General features: G+C 37.5%; 1 protein-coding gene across 1 annotated transcript in view; it reads left to right on the forward strand.

Moving 5' to 3' along the window:
* The window catches only part of LOC115437425 (cadherin-18-like), a 6,229-nt gene extending 248 nt beyond the window's left edge, over window positions 1–5,981 (forward strand). The window contains exons 2-4 of the mRNA XM_030160648.1: window positions 1,002–1,271; window positions 5,328–5,490; window positions 5,540–5,981. Coding sequence (XP_030016508.1) covers window positions 1,002–1,271; window positions 5,328–5,490; window positions 5,540–5,981 — 875 coding nt within the window. The remainder of the gene's footprint in view (window positions 1–1,001; window positions 1,272–5,327; window positions 5,491–5,539) is intronic.
* Window positions 5,982–22,672: the final 16,691 nt, after the last annotated feature.

Genomic DNA, 22,672 nt, shown 5'->3' on the forward strand with positions numbered 1-22,672 from the left:
ATATTTTTACCTGAATACACCCAGAGAATATTTCAAACAATATGAATAAAGCATACTAATAATGGAAAATATTAAGCACTAATTCATTTCAACTTTGTTTCAAGCCTCAGTTAGTTCTCTACCAAAACATTTAATAGAAGGATTTGACTTATTTTCATCAGTTCACCGATGGAATAATAATACTGCCATGTATCTGCTTTTGATTGTGAAGAATGATGATAAAGTAGACCAGTGGTTCCCAAACTTTTTTGGCTTGTGACCCCATTTTAATATTAAAAATTTCTGGTGACCCCAGACATTCAAAATGGAGACATCGTTTTTGCTACAGTTAATTTGTTTTTGATCATGTAATAGTTTTCTATATTATGTTGGTAAAAATGTTAATTTTAGATGACATTCAGTCTGTATAATGTCTATTATTGTGGACAGAGGCAGTAAATCCAGGTGTAGATTACTGCACAAAGTGAGAATTTAATTTTCCTTGGTCAGGATCTGTCCAGTCAGTCCAGCTGTGATTTACAAGGAGGACAATTAATACTGAACAAACAAGAACTGAAACTATGAATTATGAAAGAGCTGCAGCATCTGAAAGTGACCACAGTGAACATTTGACACACAAACAGAAGCACAGTGCTGCAGTTTCAGACTCACAGTTTGTCATGTCTGTTATGGTTTGGGATTGTCTTTGTCAAATCACCATATATTTTTTATGAGTAAGTTTGTATTTTTATCTTTATCAATTACTAGAAATTCCAGGCAACCCCATTTGAATTCCAGGTGACCCCATGTGGGGTCCCGACCCTAAGGTTGAAAAACACTGATGTAGACATTTACCGAGCAATGCGTTGTTGTCTTTGATTACAGTGTTGTTTGGTTTTCTCAATCTGCTCTCCTTTATTCTCATTATTCTTCCCCATTCTCCAACCTTTTCATCCCATTGTCCTGATTTTGTTCCTTCACGTCTTCAACCCACCCTCCTCTTCCTACTCCTCGTTCCCCAGACAACACTGCCAGTATAGTGTCCCGGCGGCGTGATGGGTTCAGTCAGGACAGGGACCAGCAGTTTTTCAGCCTGGTTCTGGTGGTGGCTGACGGCGGGGAGCCTCCTCTCAGCAGCACCGCTACCCTCCACATCAGGGTGTGTGTTTGTCAGAGGAACACCAGGGGGCGCAACGGTAACAACGTGTGCCAGGCCCAGGCGTTCCTGTCCTCGGCTGGCCTTAGCACTGGGGCTTTTGTGGCCATACTGCTGTGTATTGTCATATTGTTAGGTAAGTATGTGAGTGCAAGAGGAGAGTACTGCTCATACCTATAAGAAAACTAATGCAGTTTTATTGTGGCTGGTTAGGATTTCAGTTTTGTTTATGAAGATATAAAGTCATTACCCCCCCCCCTGAAGGGGAGGCGAGGGGGATTGTTTCTGGTTTGGTTTTTTTTCTTTGTGTCTTTGTTAACACTCTAGCTGCAAAACTATTGGTTGAATTCATACCAAATTGGGTTTATAGATTGCCAGTGACCAAGAATAGGTCTGATTACATTTTGTGAACAGTAGGTCAAAGTTAAAATTTTTTATGAATTTTAAAAATCTGTTTTTTCCCATTTACTTATAATGGGCAGAATTCCTCATGTCTGTAGCCGAAAAACTGTTGGTTGAATTCATACCAAATTGGGTTTATATATTGCCACTGACCCAGAATAGGTGTCAATACATTTTGGGAAAAGTAGGTAAAGGTTCCAATTTTTATGAATTTTTAAAATCTTTTTCTCTTTCCCCATTTACTTATAATGGGAAAAATTTCACATCTGTAGCAACAAAACTATCAGTTGAATTCATACCAAATTGGATTTATAGATTGCCAGTGACCCAGAATAGACGTCATTACATTTTGGGAAAAGTAGGTTAAAGTTCCAATTTTTATGAAGTTTTAAATTTTTTCTTCTCCCATTTACTTAAAATGGGCGAAATTTCTAATGTCTATAAAAACATCCATTTTGTTTCAATTTATTTCAAACTTGACACATATATAGAGGCAATTGATATGCTGACATCAGCACATGCATAGACATGATGACATCAGATGGATCGATGCCAAAATAAGCCTCAATATGTGCGAGGGGCGGGGTTTGTTGTGCCTGGAACCACTTGTTATGTGCTGTTTTATATTTGCTATGTTTACCGTTTGTTGATCCATGGTTCAGACTAAAAAGTGACAGTTCTGACCTTGTTTGGACAATTCCAAACAGACCTTTAGTGCTGCTATTGACAACACAAATTATCCAGAAAAAAAAGAGGCATTTTGTGTTTTTACTGTGGCTGTTTTCTGTCTAAAGACAGAGCTAAGCTAACAGAGCTATAATGTAAACTATCAGCTGATGCAGCACATGAAGATTATAAGACACAGTGGGATTTTGACTGATTGTCAAAATAACCAGATGAGTTTTATTTTGAAAAAGAAAACTTGATGACACTATGACAAACAATGAGCTTTCAACTTTATTCAGTGACTGATACAGTCTGTGGACACATGGCACTGATTCACTGGTGGTTTTGGTAGTTCTAAGTGTGTTTTAGGATACCCTGCTGTTAGAATATCAATAATACATATAACCCTTTTAATGATGACATGACAAATGACTAATACACTGTTCTGTTTAAAAACAGTGCTAAGTTAACTGAGGTATAATGTAAACTACCAGCTGACACAGCATGTGAAGATTAAAAGACAGTGTTATTGTGATCAATTGCATTTCTGCATTTTTAAGCTTTTCTCATTGTGTTATAAGAAAGTAACAAAAACTGTTTCACTTTTGTGCAGACTCTTGTTTCTTTCAGACCATTTGTCTCACTGGTCTTCTCCACAGTGGCCTACAGACACAGCCACGTTAGCAGCAGTGCTGCCAACTGCACAATTTTCTCATTTGATTCAGTGACCTCTAAGATCCCTTTAGTGACTGTTTCTTAGCAACAAAAAAACAAATCTTTGGCAGATATCAGCTCTTGTCCGTTATAAAAGAGTGACAAATAAGTCTCCTTGTCTTTGTATGACTCTGTGGATTCACTGTGTTTTGTCACTGGAGGAAAGCAGCAGCTCATTTAATTGACTTATCAGCTGCCAGATCGACACATGAACGAGCTGTGAATGGATTCATCTAATGAACGGTCACTGATCCCCTTTGTTTGTCAGGGAGCTCCTTCTTCTTTGCCTTTGTTTTAAATTACTAATGATTTCTGAGAGACAGCTATGTGAGGACATGTTGGTTAAAGGGGCTACATGTAATATTTCTTCTTCAAAGTACTGAAACATGACCTAAAGGTGTCATTGAGTGTTCAGAATAAAGAGCTCGGAAGTTCCATCAAAGATGCCAATGCACTGGACTGTAGAGATAAGAACTAAACCTATTTACATCGACTGTCCGGCAGATTTATGGGACCACACAGGGAGGGAGAACTGAGCCATTCAGTGCCTTCCACCAAACCCTCAGATAGCGAAGAGATGGGATGAGAACCGCTAAGAAACAACTTTTAGAGTCAAAGAAAGTGACAAAGCAATAAAACCGAGAAGCAAATGGAGTTTAATGTTGAAATCATAGCATTTCTTCTAAGTTTTGACATTTTGTTTATGTTACTAAACTTACTAAGTTCACTGTGTGTTGATCCACGGTTCAGACTAAACTGTGACAGTTCGGACCTTGTTTGGAGGATTCCAAACAAATCTTAATGCAGCTACTGACAACACAAACAGTACAGAAAACAGAAGTGATTTGTGGTTTTACTGTGGCTGTTTTCTGTCTAATATCTGAGGCTTAGACGGTAACAATCTGGACTGAAAACACAAAAGTGGCGTTGTGTTCTCCCTTTAATTCCATGTTTAAATGTGTGTTTTGGGGGGGAAAATCTGCATGCAGACAGACACGCAAAAGTGTGTGAACTGTCATATTCATCACAAGGTGGCATCACAACCCCCAGACCAAGCACCTGCATAGAACCTTTGTACTTCTCTTCCTTAATACGAAATACAATCACAAAACAGGAAACAGAGCTTCTTCCTTCTCTGCTCTCTAACTCTTTATAAGATACATGACAATTGCTGAAACTTGAAGGTCCATCACAGGGAAAGAATCCGACATGTTGTTTTCCTGTACTGGCACATGCCTGTGATCTAAACTCTGCGCAACAAGAAAATGCAGTTTTGTGTTTTCAACCCTTTAGACGGTGACGTGAGAGTGGAGCGTTTTTAAGGTTTCCACTCTGGAAGATGGTTTCACTTTTTAGCATTTTCAACCCTCAAAAATACCATTGCCATCTAAACAAAAGGCACATCTGATAAAAAATTTTGTCATTTTCACCCGAGAGCGTGATAGGCTAACAGAACTACAATGTAGACTATCAGCTGATGCAGTAACCTACACAGTGTTATTTTTAATGGCTGTAAATACAATTAGCTGTGAGAAAACATCACTGCACTATAGTATAGATGTGTGTAAACAACACACTTTATGCCTTTTTCAGTGAGTGATAAAGTCTGTGGATACATGTGTAACCGGTGGTGTTGGACTCTGCGTTGTGTTTTTTTAAGGATGAGACCTGCACGTACGACTTTGGTGGCAGTCTCTGTTTATTGTTTTTTTTTTTCATTGCTGACAAAAGTGGCACAAAACAAAAACTTCCGGTCAGCGACCCCTGTAGAACATGCCCCTGCACAAACCAATGATACGAAAATGTATTTCAGCACATCATAAGCACCTCGTACAGTTCAAACTAGCCAGTTCATACAAAAAAATAAAATTGGCAGAGGCTAAACCACAAACTTTCATGAACTGTACGGCTGCTTACCTCTGCCACAGAGATCTGGAACAAAAGGGAAGAGGTAAAGACACGAAAACTCTAGTTATAGTGGGCAGAGTCAGGCTGTAAACTACTCGTTGGGGAACAGACTCAAATTCAAAGTTCCACATACTGACTCAGAGGCCCATAATGTCAGGTATTAACCAAAAGAAATGAAAATAAAATGAACAGATTTTATGTAATCATAAACAATACACAACCTACATACCCACATTGCTGCGAAATAATTGACCCTGTTACACATAGTGTTTATTTGTTGGTGGTTTTGGTCCTGACTTCCTCCTGCTGTTGAGTGTTTGGAGAATAAATATTACATACAACCCCTTTGGGCAGACATATGTCCCTTTTTATTACATCATTTAGTAGATCTGACACAAAAGAACAGCGACATATTCTCTTGAACTGATTCTTTAAAATGATGATCACTTTTCTCATGTCCTGTGTGAATCCTCTATATTCTTTCTTCTCACCTCTCCTCCAGCCATAGTGATGCTTTTCACCCAACTTCGGAATAAGAAAGCGAGCAAAGAGCCCCTGATTCTCTCTGAAGAGGACATCAGAGAAAACGTGGTGACGTACGACGACGAAGGAGGTGGGGAGGAGGACACGGAAGCCTTCGATTTACCGCGCTTCGAAATCCCAAGGCCTCGAGCCGCGCAGGAAGTACCACACCTACTGTGACCGTGGACACAGTCCGTACGAAGAGGAGGAGGTCGAAGAAGACGAGGAAGAGGGGATTGTGGTGATACGGAGGAGAAAAGCGCGGGAGGCGGATTACAGGAGCTACAGTCCGGAGTCGGAACCAGCATGGTTTGTCATTGACTGCGTCCCTCGAGAGATCAGCCAGTCGGCGCCCTCGCTTCTGCTGGACGGTCACGATATCATCCAGCAGATCATCCATCAGAAGGTAGCTGAGGCAGACTCGGATACACGAGGCCCACCGTATGACTCCCTCCAAACATACGCCTACGAAGGCCACGGGTCCTTGGCCGGATCAGTCAGCTCTCTAGGGCTGACCGCTGCTTTCCCTGAGTTAAATTATGCTGACCTGGAAGACTGGGAGCCAGAGAGGCAAACTCTGGAACAAATTATCGGAGAGCAGCTGGCTACAGACCAGGTTATCCCTGACTCTTAAAGGACAACCATCAGAGGGTTTTTCCTTTTCTTTTTTTTGTTAAAAAAAACACCTTGGGCCAGATTTCCTGAAGCAGAATGCTTTTACATGTGCCGGTGAAACCAAGGTACAAAAATGCATAATTACACATGTGATATGTGAAATCAGAGGATAAGAAAAGCCATTTATATGTAACAGGAGAGAAAAACACATAGGAGGCTGTGGGGGGGGTATCAGGTGTTGAGGGACAAGATGCAAATTAGGAGACAACTAGTGTTTTAAAATGCCTGGTCCATTTGCATACAGTTTGCTCCCTCTGCTCTGCTTGTTAGGTGCGTTTGTGAAAAAGGTACATCCAGCCATGGCAAATAAGACTCTGGTCTTAATCCACATTGTTGCTGAAATTCTAGGCATGTCAAAACACTGGCGAGCAAACCTGGAGATAAATACCAAATGAGTTTTGAATATGGTTTCACAGGGTTCAAGACCAAGGTCACCACTCATTGTTTGGCTCGACTAAAGTTTGTTTTTCAGAAGAGGAACTTTTATGCTGACCATGATTGAAATGATACCCAGAAATAATGAGCAAACAAACAACCAGGTCATCAAAATGATGCCATTGTATATTTCTGCCAAACACGACAACATATATAAGCTCAGTCAAGATATGTCTCATATGGATTCTACTGATAGACAATGGCATTTTGAGGAAAAAAAAGATATAATAACAACTATTACTATACATTTTATTATTATGTTGAGATATTGACAGCGCATGGTTAGGTTTAAAGATAACCAAGGCTTGGTCTAATTCAGAAAAACCACAAGATTTTATAAACAGCCCTAAAAACACAACAGAAATGCCGTTTATCTGTAACGAAACTGCATTGCCAATATATTTTTTTCCATTCCACTTTCAGTTTTGCAAACAAATGTAGTCTGTGCCTTATTTTGTCACAAGGAAAACTTATTTCTCATTGATCCATGAATGTTTCACTAGTCAGTGGAGTTAGCATCATGGTGCACATTACATTTTTTAGGTGTGGTAAAGGTTAAAACATTGTGGTTTGACATTGGATCTTTCCTTAAATCTAAGTTCTTTCAATATTTACACCTCACACTCTAAATTTTCATAATATTCTGGTCAAAACTACAGGGGTGAATAAGGACTGGATCCAACCAAAGCACCTTTATAGCCTAAACCCAAAAACTAATGGTCATCAGAACCAAATTCCAGTTTCTGGTGGCTACTATCCAATCTGCTTCTGCTTTGTGAGGAAAATAATAAAAAGTGGCAGATCCTTATATTTCTAATAACATTGATATTATTCATATTTGCAGTTGGCAAGGAATGTACAAAGGTTACAATTTATTCTGGGACCGGGTCGAAAACCTCTGATGTTCCAACCTGGAAAGCACACAAATTAGAAAAAAAAAAACTTGAGGACAAGGCCAAAGAATTCACCTGAGCATTGATTTGGAACAGATTCATTTTTCTTACGTACAATTCTGTAAAAAGCAAGAAGTCAGCCTTCACTTTCAAGGTGTGATTTATACACAGGAGACTCAACTGACCACTTTTATAAGGACAGCTAAACCAGATTCTACTTTCAGGAACATGCTCTGAGGCTACAAACCACCGATCTGTAAAGATTAACAGTGGACCATTAAAGGAAATAGTCTTTTTCCCTGACACCGAACAAACCTATTTATTTTATTTGGTATTGATTTGTTTGCACATTTTAAAAAAAGAACAGCAAGGACACCAAGAAACAACACAGAAGGAAACAATTTGGTTTTCAGAGTCTCACTTCAATAAGCTTTATATTAACAGCACAAAACAAATACAAAAGCAATTATATCCATAAAAGTAAAACATGGAAATGCAAAGTAAAACAATCCCAAAAACTATTTAAAGATATTCTAGGTGTCCCTAGAGAAACCCTCAACCACCACTTAGATAAAGACATCAGAACACAAACTTTCACTGAGCCACAAATGAGGCAAAATATCATTAATCTTTTCAAGTACGCCGATGACACTCTATTATACATTTCAATTGAGCAAGATAAACCTCTTTATCTATCGTTAAATACAGAAAGAGTGGAGTGCAGCAATTGATTTTCCATCACTTTATCGTGAGAACTAGACTTACATTTTGGTATTTGTCTTCATCAGTCAAGCGGACAGAGACAAATGTACAGCTATTCTTAGTTAACTCTACTGAGGTCTGCTTATTTTTTCTTCTCTTTTCTGGTTGCACTGTTGAAGGCTATAAAATAATCATTTTATCCAAGCCCTTTATCTATAATCTAAGGATCTCTTTTCAGCTGCATATTATTAAGTGGAAACATTGCTAACATGTCCTGACACTGAAACATCAATGCCAGCTTTCATCTCACCCAGATCTGAATTCTATAATATATATTGACAAACAGCTGATTGAAAACTCTGCAACATGAATGTTTCATGTTTTTCTCTTAAGTTCCATTGTGTTTAATATTCACTATTACACATCCAACAGCGGCTGTGATATTGTGACACATTTTGACACTCCCCGAAGGGTGGCACCCGTTTGTCAGAGTAGTGGTGTGCGATACTGCTATATGTTTGTATCAATCCAATACCAGTAAATAAAGGGCCTGTATCGCCGATACCGATATGTTTCAACAATTAAGGTGGATGCATAATCCAAATTGCTAAATGCCAATTAATTTTCATGACCTTAAAGTGTTTTGCGATGTTTCCTTTTTTTATTATTAAAATAGTTAAAATCCAGGACAGAATCAGGGCAAAGTTTAAAAGTAAATAGAAAATACTTTATCAAAATAAGTTTTTTTTTTTTTTTTTTCAGAAATAATAGAACAGTAACAAAACATTTTCCCCCATACATTGTCATGTCTGGAATTTTTTTCTTAAATTAACAAAGCGCACAAAATGATCACCGGAAAACAAATTAAAACAAATCATTTTTTTCAGGTAGTGCTCAGAAACTGCAATACAAAAATTAAATCTAAATTATCTGTACCTTATAGGCTTTTTACAAATTATTCAGCTTGCAGTTGTCTCATTTTTAGCCTGAAAATAGAATATAACCACATGGTATACCACTATGCATAGAAGAGGAAAAACTGAAACTAAAGTACCGATCTCACCAGGCAAGTATCGATCTGATACTTGATGCTATCGATATTTGGATCGATCCGCCCACCACTAGTCAGAAGGCCCGTCAGTCAGAAAAGGGTTAGATTTATGAACTAAATCCAAACTAATTTTCTGGCTAACGGGCCTTCTGACAATAAGGTAGGCACCCCCCCGAAACCCCAAGGCACAGAATCTTGCAAGAACCATGGATTATGTCCAGTGAAACTTACCGAAAATTGTTATTTTCTGCAGTGTCAGTTTCAGCAGGTTTTGCATTGTTGATTATGAAAGGTCAAACCAACAGAATATTAGGAAGGATCGTTTAAAACAGAGCTGTCGAATTAATTTTAGTTCAGGGGCCACGTTCATCCCAGCATGATCTCCAGTGGGCCAGACCAGTAAAATAATACCAGTGAAAAAAGTAAATTACATTATGATCATGTTTACATCTACAATGTTTCCTTAAAAATCTGAAAAACATGAACACTTGAAATGTCTTAAGAAAAACAAGTGCAATTTGAACAATATTCTGCCTCAGTTTATCAGATTATCATTTACACCACGTGCATTACAACTTACATTACAATTACAAATACACCAAACACTAATAACAATCAGAAATTGGTAAAACTGCATTTACTTTCTTAAGGCATTTCACGTTGTTCATATTGTTCGGTTATTCACATTTTTGTAAAAGGATAGTTTATTAACATAAACATTTTCATGTTATTGTACTTTTTCCACTAAACAAAGTTAAAATCTGCAGTTGTCATTATTTATAAGTTATTATGATATATTTTACTGATCTGACTCAGTTGAGATCTAATTGGTCTGTATTTGGAACCTGAATTAAAATGATTTTTACACCATTGATTGTTAATGTTTCCAGTGTAATTCATCCTATGGCCGGACTGGACCCTTTTGCGGGCTGGATTTGGCCCCCGAGCCACATGTTTGACACCTGTGGTTTACAGTGATGAAACTGTTCCGGTTTTTTGCCAGAAATCTGTTTTTTTTCTGAAAACTGAGCATATGTTCCGGTAATTAACGTGTCCGGATCATTTCCATCTGGTTTGGCAACATTTCAGCCAGAAAATTAGGCATAAATCGCTCCGAAAAGTGTAATTATGTTTATTTGGGTCCGTCTCATGGGCGCGGCCATATTGCTTTCTTTTCCATTCGTCTCGACCAATGAGATGCTTGTTTACAACGCGGAACTTGTATCGACGGCTCTGATTGGTCCGTTGATGACACACACGGTCCGTTCCGTGTCTCTGGAGACAAGATGGCGGATTCGCTTTGAGTATTTTACCGCCAGTGTGTTTGGTCTAAATACTGTGTGAAATAAGTCAGAATTCCTGCTCCTTCAGCGTGGGGACGAACTGGAGTGTGAGGCAGGAATCCAACATAAGTTCAAGTGGACCTGGCTCCAGGAAACCGAGAGAAATGGCGATTTTCTGTCGCAAGTACGTCTGGAAGACAAGGTAAACCAGGTTTGTTACTCATTGAAGTCATTCAGAAAGTTCAGGGTCTTTTTTTTCTTTCCTCACTTTCATCACTGGGTTTAAAACATTGATTACGAACTGGAAAAGCTTGTGTTTGTGAAAAGTCTCAGTCCTGCCTGAAATATTTTATTTTTCTATGATATTATCACATCTTTTATTTTTCTTTTCTTTTTTTAACGTGTCAATGGCTACAATTTCTGTTCTAAAACCTGTCGTTGAAAACAGTTGTGGATAACGTGGACTTCTAGACTTTCGCCGGTACAAGAGGAACGGGTAACGGTAACTGCCAAATGTGACATCTGACACATTTTCGTGCCCCCTGTTTTCCGTCCGCTGCTCTCCTGGTAACCTCGCCAAACTTCTGTGAATCTATGGAAATTTGTATGCATTTTTTTTTCTTACTGGGCTGACATCACCGAAGATCTTTTATGAGTGGAAACAAATGAGGACGCTGAGTGGAGAATAATCACCAAGATGGACGATATGAGCCTTTTATTTCCCTGGTGTATATTTTTATCGATGAATAAAAAGACAAATGATTTCAGAAAAGAAGCGTGATTACAGGTTTGGAGTTGTTTTGATTGTATTTGTGCAATTTTCGGACAAGTGTCTGAGTCGACTAGAAGGAGTTGCAGGAGATGGTTTATTTGAGTTTTTTCATTATGTGCTATTATATACCGTCTGACCTTAGTCTTTCTGAGGGGAAAATCTTGATTTTCGCTTATTCACTTTTATTTTTCCAGCGCCCTAACAGGATTAACAGGGAAATAAATAGGGCATGCAGAGAGTCTAAAAGTTTTAATTGGGGTTTGAGCAATATTTTAAGTGTAATAATTGGCTTCAAATGCCTGGGAGTGCAGCTTTTACAGCCGTCCAGGGAACAGTTTGCCTGGTATACCTACATAGCTCATCCCTAGAGGCTCAGTAATGGACAAAAATAAATCACCATTAAAGCCTTTTGTAAAGCTTTTCCATCCATGGATACAGTTCTCTTACAAGATTGTTATTTAGAGTTACTTAACGCTGTTTAACATAAAGATATTTCAGCCTGTTTCATCCTATTTTGGTGCATGTAAATCATGAGGACTGATTGTGTCGGAGCTTCATTAAGTTAACTAAACGCACACTGTGTTTTTTTTACTGTTCCGATTCTTATTTGTCTCCTGCTTTCTTAGATAATGGATGGAAGACAGAGTGGATTTTCAAAACACACAATATCATATTAAAAAAAAAAAAGCAAAAGAAAACAGCAGCATGTTATGAAGTCGAGCCAAGCTTGTGCCGCTTATTTATTCTAGAAGTAATTAGGGGGGCTTGATGTACTTACTGTCTTTGAAAACAACAGTGACCTCAACACGCACTCATGTGGCTGGTGTAATAGCAGGGCTGTAAATAATGAATAATTCATGGGCAAATGTAATTGGGGTTCTGAGTGAAGACGGCATTTAGAAGGGTTTCACAGGGTAAACTGGAAATAGCAGCTCTGTACCAGGCACAGTGGCTGAAGGGAAACAGGCCACATGCACTAAATAATCCCACTAATGAGTCTCATCACCCATTTTCACCAACATATACTCATTTTCTTCGGATCTGTTTCCACTGTGAGCCAACACAGTTAGTCTACTCTTGAATTGTTTGTTCGTATTATTTCCGTGGACTCGAGTGACCTTTCAGTGCCGTATCATTAACCCTTTAACAGCGAGGTCAAACTCATTTTCTTTCAGTTTCATCTTGAGTCAGTCGGAGCAGTAAAATAATAGCGTTTTAGTGCCCAAAAAAAAAGTATTTACATTTAGTTCCAAGTTTATTTGTCATGTGCATTCAGGGTACAAGTACCGTGGCAATGAAACACAGTGCCCTGGCTTTCTCTCCACCCGATATCGAAAAATAAATAACAAGAAAAGCACTCGGAAAGCGCAGACCTCCTCCAAGACACATCTGTCCCCCACCCCACCTCCGATCACCACCAAAATTTAATAATTTCTTCCTTGTGCCAGTATCAACATTTCCTGAAAATTTCATGAAAATCCGTCCATAACTTTTTGAGTTATCTTGCTAACAAACAAACATGCAAACACACAAAGCAAAGCGATCACAATACCCCCTGACGGAGGTAACAACAACCACAGCAACAATAAAAAAAACACTTAACAATAAATAACACTAGCCCTCCTATTGTAATGTAGTAACTTGTTACTTGAAAAAAAAAAAATTACAAATTATCCAAACAAAAAAAGATGTGAATAATCTGAAAAACTGAAACTTTTTAAGAAAAGTAAGTGCAGTTTTAACAATACTATGCCCTCAGCTTATTGCTTATAGATGTGCATTATGAATCAGAGCATTTAGTAACAGGCTGAATATTGTTAAAATTGCACTACTTTCTTAAGAAATTTCATGTTCATATTTGTTCAGGTTATCACATTTTATTGTTAAAGGATAGTTTTTAATGTAAATATTTTCATAATTACCCTAACTTCTGAAGGGTGTATTGTTTTTGGTTCAATTGTTCATTCTTTGTTTGTAAACACTCTAGCAGCAAAACTATGGTGAATTCGTGCCAAATTCGGTTTATAGATACAGTGACCCAGCATAGATCTGATTACATTTTGGTCAAAGTTTGAATTTTTTTATGAATTTTTTAATCTTTTTTTTTCTCATTTACTTAATGGGCAAAATTTTCACCATGTCTGTAGCAGCAAAACTATAGGTGAATCATACAAACTGCGTTTATATGATTGCCAGTGACCCAGAATAGATGTGGTGACATTTTGGAAAAGTAGGTCAAAGTTAAAATTTTTTTATGAATTTTTAAATCTTTTTTTTTCTCCCATTACTTATAATGGGTCGAATTGAAAATGTCTATAAAACAATCAATTTTGTTTCAATTTACTTCAAAATTGCACGTAATATAGAGACAACTGATATACTGACATCAGCACATGCATAGACATGATGACATCAGCTGGCTGATGACAAATAAGATACAACACGTGTGAGGGGCGGGGCTTGTTGTGGCTGGCACCACTTGTTAATGTTTTTTTTTTTTGCCCTAAAACAAAGACACAAATGGACTTGTCATTATGTAATGACATAATGTAATATGTTTTTTTTTTTTTACATTAAACAAGACAATTCGGAGTCATTATCTATCGGTTATTATGATCTTATTTTTTTTGCGATCACATTGGTCTGTATGTGGCCCCTGAACTCAAATGAGTTTGACACTCTGTATTCATATCTTTGGTGCAGTAGTGCACACTTTGTAAATTCATCCCACAGCCTGGATTGGCCCACGTACCCACCTGTACTTAAAGTCCTAGAACTGCTTTTGTGACTTCTGAAGGAATTTTTCACCTCATTTACCTTTTCCTAACAGATTCATCCATGTTTTTTAATGTAACCATTTGCATTTTGTATTTTTCAGTGTAAATCAGGTATGCTTTTCTGTTTAATTTTCTGATCATGTTCAAGTTCAACTGGCGACATCTCCAGGATGGATGGATGGATGGATGCTGAAGTTCATGAAGGCTCAGGTAAATTCAATCGTTAACATGTCAAAATAGAGAAAATTTAAGGAAAAACAGATTTATTGTACATAATACAGGTGTGTACAAGCACTTATTTGTCAAATTACGCGGGTTTTACTGGTGAATCAATGTTGCAGAAGACGATGGTGTTCCATGTTCACTATAGAGCCTCTGAATATCTGATGGTACTAACAATCTGAGAAACTGAATTTTACTTCGATTCTTTTAATATATTTCTAGCATTAATGGTCAAAGGTTATTAAACATTTCATATCAGCAGATGCTTTTGGTTGCCATTAGTTGTTTAGGGTTTTCAGAGTTAAAGGAGAGCAAATAAACATTCCACAGTAGGTTCTTATTAGAGGTGTGAGTCTTCAGTAGGTTCAGGTGATGATAGGTGGATGATATAGAAGCCGTTCCTGGAACCTGGTTAATTAGGGTTGATGCTAGAATAGCTCGTCTACATTTAAGAGCTGATACTAATGACTAAGGCTGTGCAAAAAGGTGTTCCAACATGAATTAAGAACATGACACGCTGTATCTTGGTGGAACAAACTTCATTACGTTTACTAGTTATATTTGAAATCAAGATTCTGATAAACACTAAACGGAATGTTTTTTAGTTTATACTGTTTGGAAACTGAGCTCATACCTGTGCCCTCTAACATTTTCAGCAATGAGGCAGTGAGTATACAATTTGCTGTAGTGTATTATATACAACCTTATAATTTTATACTATATGTAATGATTTGGAATAGATGGGTGGGTATGTGCACTGCAAAAAAGATTCTAAAAAAGAGGGAAAAAAAGACTTATTTCTAGAACATTTTTCTTATGTATGTATGTATGTATGTATGTATGTATGTATGTATTTATTACCTCCGCCAAGGAGGTTATGTTTTTGCCAGGGTTTGTTTGTTTGTCTGTCTGTTTGTTTGTTTGTTTGTCTGTTTGTTTGTCTGTTTGTTTGTCTGTCCGTTAGTGTGCAACATAACTCAAAATGTTATGGACAGATTTTGATGAAATTTTCAGGGTTTGTTGGAAATGGGATAAGGAAGAAATGATTAAATTTTGGTGGTGATCGGGGGTGGGGGGGCCCATGGGGGGGCCCATTTCCAGCAAACCCTGAAAATTTCATCAAAATCTGTCCGTAACTTTTTGAGTTATGTTGCACACTAACGGACAGACATACAGACAGACAGACAAACCAACAAACCCTGGCAAAAACATAACCTCCTTGGCGTGGGGGGGCCCACAGGGGGGGCCACTGATCAGCCTTGGCGGAGGTCTGCGCTCTCCGAGTGCTTCTAGTTTATTTATTTATTTATTTATGTAATTTTATTTAGCAGGGACAGTACACATTAATGAACATTTCTGTAAATGTGCCAGTATTAGCAAAAAGCTATTTTTCACTGTTGTCCCTGGGTAAGATGGAAAATACCAGCATTATCTAAATAGAACAAAAGCTTGCCAAGAAAATTTTACACGAGAAAAATGTTCTTATTTTAAAAATATATATCCAACTTTCCAGCTAATATCAAGCCAAATTTTACTAGTAACAAGGGATGGTGATATTTTGCAAATTATCCCAAATGATCCAGATTGTTTTCTTTATTTTATTTAAGACTGAAACCACTTGCACAACTTCTCAATTTAAGAATCTTAAGAAATGACAGTAATTAACTTTTCTTGGAAGGTAGGTAGGTAATGGGGGCATGGTATATATGTGTGTAGAAAGTACAAATATTTCCGGTTTTTTTTTTTTGTTTGTTTATTTGTTTGTTTGTTTTTTGGGGGGTTTTAGGGTTGTTGTTTTTGTTTGTTTGTTTGTTTGTTTTACAGTTGTAGCACATCTCATCTTCTTTGGTAACCTTACATATCTGAATATAAAAAACAGACCTTGTTCTCTTTTCTGTCGATTTTTTTCTATAAAAGAAAATGAAAATAAAATATTTGCACAATTATACTCAAGTACCTTGAAGCTGAATTCATAGTTTTGTATCTTAAGACTAAAAAAGCTCTGTGATATGACCTGTTTCTGAAAGGAAAACTCAGTCATTACATTAGACAGTATATCCAGTATGTTCACAGTACATGGAGTTATGTATCAGGAGAGAGAGAGAGAGAGAGAGAGAGAGAGAGATAGAGAGAGAGATAGATAGATAGATAGATAGATAGATAGATAGATAGATAGATAGATAGATAGATAGATAGATAGATAGATAGATAGATAGATAGATAGATAGATAGATAGATAGATAGATAGATAGATAGATAATGGAATATTTGAAGGTTAATTGAAATATTAATGCAGAAAACAATGCTGTTTTTATTTCAGATGTTCTTTTTTTTTTTTTTTTATAGTTGACATTTTGTCCGTCATCCAGGTGGCTGAGTCTATTGTTTCTTGAAGACTGTATTCATGCATATTATGAGGCACTTTCAGCCAAATTAGATTTATGACATTCAAAACTGTCAGCGCTGTAGAACTCAGCTCAACTCCCTTGTTGGTTCTTGCTGTTTTTGAACAAAAAAATCATATAATCCCCTCTGCATCCCACACAAAGTCTGAAAAACTGCTTTTGTTTTTAAACCAGTCCTCGTTTCACTTTCTGAAAGTGTGAATCTTTTCTTATAAACTCTAAGTGCAAAAACTCACATAAAAGGAACCCAAATCACTACAGGTCTCCTGCAAAAACAAACGTTGCTTTCAGTACACGGTTCTGGCTCCTCAGATGGAGTTTTGCCCACCACTGATACACACCATCTAATCAATAGGGATTTTAAAAAAACAAACAAAAAAATAATTGAGGTGTGTTACATTTTCAGTCATGCTGCAATAAAACACACAAATAGAAGAATGTGATTTTTACTCTTATTCTTTTTCTGAAATCCTGTACACATGTCAGCATCGCAGTCGGATTTGAACAAGGAACAGAAGAAGAAAATACAATTTATGCATGTGAGGAAAAATGAAATGACTGCCTCCTTTGTTTTTTCGCAGCAGAGGAAGGACGGTTTAATGTTGCGGCTCCTCTTGCTCATCCTCTTCCTCTTTTGTTCGTCTGTTATCTTGCTCTCCTTCCACCGAAGATGACATCCTTTGTTTTCTAAAACAACAGAGCGCTGCCCTTGTGCTGCAGAATCTATGATTGCTGGTTGAAAAGCAGCAGGTGTTTGTCCGTGTGAAAAGTCGATGGTGTGATTGGTGGTTTGAGTTTAACATTCTGGATGTTTTCCAAGGAAACAGGAGATTTTGACCAGTGAGTACATTTACATGCACACCATGTTCTGTTTGTTCCCCTCCTCTGAAAATGACATTATTCCTATTGAGCTGTTTACATGCTAAGTGTGAAGGAATACTCAGCAACACTTTATAAGAAGTCCACACTATGAAGCATTAGTTAAGCATTAACAAATACTGAAGTCATCATTTATAAAACATATGTCTGACTTGAATACTCATTCATATATGGTTTATAAGCACAGTTATATTGGTTTTACTCGTCATTAATAAGAACATTCATTATGGATTAACAAATACTGAAGTCATCATTTATAAAACATATGTCTGACTTGAATACTCATTAGTATATAGTTTATAAACACAGTTATAACTGTTCTACTAATCCTTCATCATTCAGTCATGCAGTTTGTTTTAATAATCCCATGTGTTGTGTCTTTCCTTTGTTAGAATAACTCAGACTTTTGTGAGTGTTTAGACATTTCCAATCTTTAAATGTCATTTGTAAATGCTTTAGATGTCACAGATAGTTCACACTTTAGATGAGCTCACACCATATACTTAATTAATGAGTAATAAGTGCTTTAGAACTACCTGAAATAATGAATTCCTGTATTAATAACTGTTTATAAGACATCTGTTGGAAAATAAACGTGTGATTTAGTGTAAAATACCCATTAACATGTTCACCGACCATTAGTCCATGTGTGAATAGTGTATGTGTGAGCACAAATGCACATCAGAACTGGTTTGTAAGTGATGCAATACTATATGTTTAAATGCTGAATCCATATTTTATAAAGTATGAAAATACAATCATTAAGCACATTGTAGATGAGCTTATTAATGATGAGTTTACCCATTATAACTGTGTTTATAAACCATATATTAATGAGTATTCATGTCAGAAACATGCTTTATAAATGATGAATTCAGGGTTTGTTAATGCTGAACTAATGTTTCATAGTGTGGACTTATTATAAAGTGTTACTGAATATTCTACTAATATTTCTGTTTGCATGGAGCCCAGGATACTATGATTAAAGGCTATATGTAGTATTTACATTCTCAGATCAGGGCTGTCAAACTCATGTTCTTTCAGGAGCCACATTCAGCCCAATTTCATCTCCAGTGGACTGGACCAGTCAAATAATGGCATAGTAGCCTATAAATAATGACAAAATTTTTTTAATGCTAAAAATAACATTAAGTTATGAAAAATATTTACATTTTTCAAACTATCCAAACAAAAGGATGTGAATTACCTGAAAAAAATGAAATTTCTGAAGAAAAATTAGAAAAACTTGATCAATATTGTGCCTCTACTTATGATTTCTACATGTGCGTTACAGATCAGATCTGCTAAGGCACAAAACAGGCAGAATATTGTTAAAATTGCACTTATTTTTCTTTAGACATTTCAGATTGTTCATATTTGTTCAGGTTATTGATGTTTTATTATTAAAGGATATCAGAATTTAATGTTCTTTGCAATAAATCAAAGAGGAAAAAAATGGTCTTGCCATTATTTAGAGGCATAATGGGTTTTTTTTTTTTCCACATTAAACCAAGAAGAAAATTTGGAGTCATTAATTCTTGGTTATTATGCTACTATTTTTGAGTTTGACACCCTTGACTGTTAATATCTTCTGCACTTTGCAAATTCATCCCGTGGGCTGGATTGGAACCTTGGGCGGGCCAGTTTTGGCCCCCGGGCCGCGTGTTTGACACCTGTGTCCGAGATGCTAAAAAAAAAAAAAAAATGACCTGAAATTATTAGGAGTACAGAGTGTTTAGAACAGGAGGGGTGTCAAACTCATTTTAATTCAGGGGCCAAATTCAATCCAATATGATTTCAAAGGGGCTAGACAAAATAATAATATATAAATATTGACTTCAAACTTTTCTGAATGTTTTGGAGTGAAAAAGTAAAATGACATGATGAATAATGAAAATAAAAGGAACAACCTGAAATTTTTTAAAGAAGAATAAATGCAATTTGAACAATATCCTGCCTCAGGTTATCATTTACACATGTGCAGTACAATTTACAGATAACAGTGGGTCGACAAAAACACAAAACATTTCAGAATATTGAGACATAATGACTTATATTGAGCCATTTCAGGTTGTTCATTTTTTTCGCGAAAGGATATTTTGTTTTTCATATAATTTGACATTTTTGCACTAAAACAAAGAGATAAATTTGTAGTTGTCATTTTTATAGATTATTATCCCACCACCCGATGGGAGGCAAGAGCTATTGTTTATGGTTTGGTTTGTTTGTTTCTTTATTTGTTAACACTCTAGCAGCAAAACTATTGGTTGAATTTATACCAAACTGGGTTTATAGATAGTCAGTTACCCACAACAGATGTGTTTACATTTTGGGAAAAGTAGGTCCTAGTTCAAATTTTTAATGACTTTTTTAAATCTTTTTTTTCTCCCATTTACTCATAATGGGCAAATTTCAAATGTCTATAAAAACATTAATTTTGTTTCAGTGTACTTCAGACTTGCCACATATATAGAGGCAACTGATATGCTGACATCAGCTGGATCGATACAAAAATAAGCTTTCAGGTTCATGTTATTCACATTTTAAGGGAACTTCATAGCTGTGAACACTTTCATAAAGTACTTTTTTTATTTTTCATTGTTATTATTTACTGGTCTGGCCCACTCAAAGCTGCGGGAGACTTTCATCACCAATTTTTCATCAAATCTGTCCATCCTCAGTCATATCCTCAGTATCATGAATCTGTCCGTCTGTCTGTCATTACTCACCTGAATCTCTTCCCTCACGGTGAACAGTTTCAAACTGTCATCCACCATAAACAAACCATGTGTTTACAAACAGAGTCAGGAGGGAACTCAGGCATCTCGGGAGTTTTGTCGCAATGTGCATTGTGGGAAGTGGAGGTTCGCACAGCCGCCTGGCAGCGGCAGCACACCCATGATATATATATGCAGCCTACCTCTGCCTGTCCCACGGTCTGGGTTTCATACACCGCCACAGCTACGTGGCTCTGCGTTGTGTGTGTGTTTAAGGGATGCTAGCGGGGGTGCAGTCCGTAAGTAAACAAGAAAGAGAGACGTTCAAAAATGTGGCGGGACCGTTTATTTTGTCAATGCTCATCTGCAGGGTGATACAGTGCACTACCTCAGTGTTTTTACCTAACAAAGCACAGGTACAACACCATAAGTAAAAGCTAAACCTTCGACAGTTTTATGTTCCAAACAGTCAGTGCAAACTAACATGGCTTACCCGCAGGGTGATACAGTGCACTAAAGAAAACATGGCACCATAAACTACCGGTACCAACCCTACGGGGCACCAGAAAGACCAAAAAAGCGCTACAGAAACGGGAGTTCAAGATGAAACCAAAGGTGTAATAGCGCCATCTACTGGTGTAACATATACACTACCTTACATATGGATGAAACAAACATGACGCAGAAACGGTTGAATGGCTGGAGGGAAGCGGCGCTCCAGCCGTTTCCTTATCGTGTTTGTTTCATCCATATAATATCACATGGGTGCACTGCCGCTGCCTCTGCCAGGCGGCTGTGTGAACCTCCACTTCCCACAATGCACGTTGCGACAAAATTCCTCAGATGCCCGAGTTCCCTCCTGGCTCTGTTTGTAAACACATGGTTCATTTATGTTGGATGACACTTTGAAACTGTTCACCGTGAGGGCTGAGTAATGACAGACAGACGGACAGATTCATGATACTGACGATATGACTGAGGATGGACAGATGTGACGAAAAATTGGTGACGAAAGTCTCCCGCAGCTTTAAGTTCATATTGGACTGAATGTGGCTCCTGAACTAAATGAGTTTGACAGCCCTGGTTTAGAATATCAGTGCCACATACACATGAATCCCTTTATTCATGATTAATATAACTGTTGGACTGGAGGATGGGTGGATGTTGGATCACAGTCTTAAATGCTTTGACCACATCTCCTGGATCCCTTATTATTTCTAACCCTGTTTAATAAGTACCTGAATGGCTGATCTTGGATTCCAGTCACAGTGCAGTCTATATCTATTTATACTCATTCTTCAGTTCAGCTGTGGCTCAGCATACTTCCAGCAGCCATATCTTAAACATAAGCCCGGTAGATTAACAGAGTAACTGCAGTCAGTGACTTGTTCCACCTCAGGTACACATTAGAATCTCTAATGCTGCTCAGTGCCCTGTCATTCGTCACTGTTCATCTTAGTGCTGAAGTGGAGGCTTTCTTCTGTTTTATTGTGTTTGCTTTGTTTGCAGCAGATTGGCACCCAGTCCATTTTTCCAGTGATAAACGTATTAATTGAAAAGAAAGTGGTTTAAATGCTGACATCCCCACATACATGCACAAATCAAATACTGTCGTTCCTTTTACTCTCAGCACTCAGCGTCAAATCCTTTGTTTGCTGTGAGGATATCCTTATTTACTTCATTTCCTTTTATCTCTTTTTTTTTTTTCTATCCTCACTTCAACTGTTCCTTCCAGCGACTGAGTGCAGTGTCAGTGACCAAAGTACATTAGGAGCTGGGTTTTATTGTCTCCTGTTCCCTGTTGTCTAACTGGATTAGAAGTGACTCCTACAGAGGAGAGGACAAATTGTGTTAGAGTCTTCCTGGTGTTTCAACCATGTTGTGAAGACTCAAAGAAATCAAAGATTGATGAGTTGAGCTTCACAGAGGATTGCTTCTTCTGCTGCTGTACAAACTTACCTTCTCTACAGCGCTGGACGATGTGAATTGCAGTGTAACAAATGGAAACTGTAAAACCCATAGAGCACATACAGATGGCTCACTGGCTTGTACCAGTGCAGCTCTGTGGGGTTAAGGTGTTCAATTTCCTTCCTAGTTCAATAACAGCAGGTGACTAAAGGCTCCTGGGAGTGAACATCTATTCCCTGTGTCATTCACAGTAGGAGAAGCAACACACCAACGCTCCGATTCAGTCAGCGAGAAGGAAAAGAGCAGCCAATGTGTTCACTCAACACTTTTATTTGTTTTCTTTTCATTAATTTATTACATCCCAAACCAGTCACCGAGAATAAAATAGCTGCCAATTCTCCACAACTCAGTGTTTCACAAATCACTCCTCTGACTAAAAAAAAGCAAATCCAGTTCTGTTTTGTTCTAAACAGAATGCCTCCAGCGGTACATTTTGCTACATAATCAGTGGCTTGATTTTGTTGCACAGGAAATAATTTGTCACTGATGGTTCAGGGAATTCACGGCTCTTTGTTCAACAGGCAGGAAGGTGGTGGATGGTGGATT

This window comes from Sphaeramia orbicularis, chromosome 17 (assembly GCF_902148855.1).
Source record: "Sphaeramia orbicularis chromosome 17, fSphaOr1.1, whole genome shotgun sequence".
Classification (NCBI taxonomy): Eukaryota; Metazoa; Chordata; class Actinopteri; order Kurtiformes; family Apogonidae; genus Sphaeramia; species Sphaeramia orbicularis.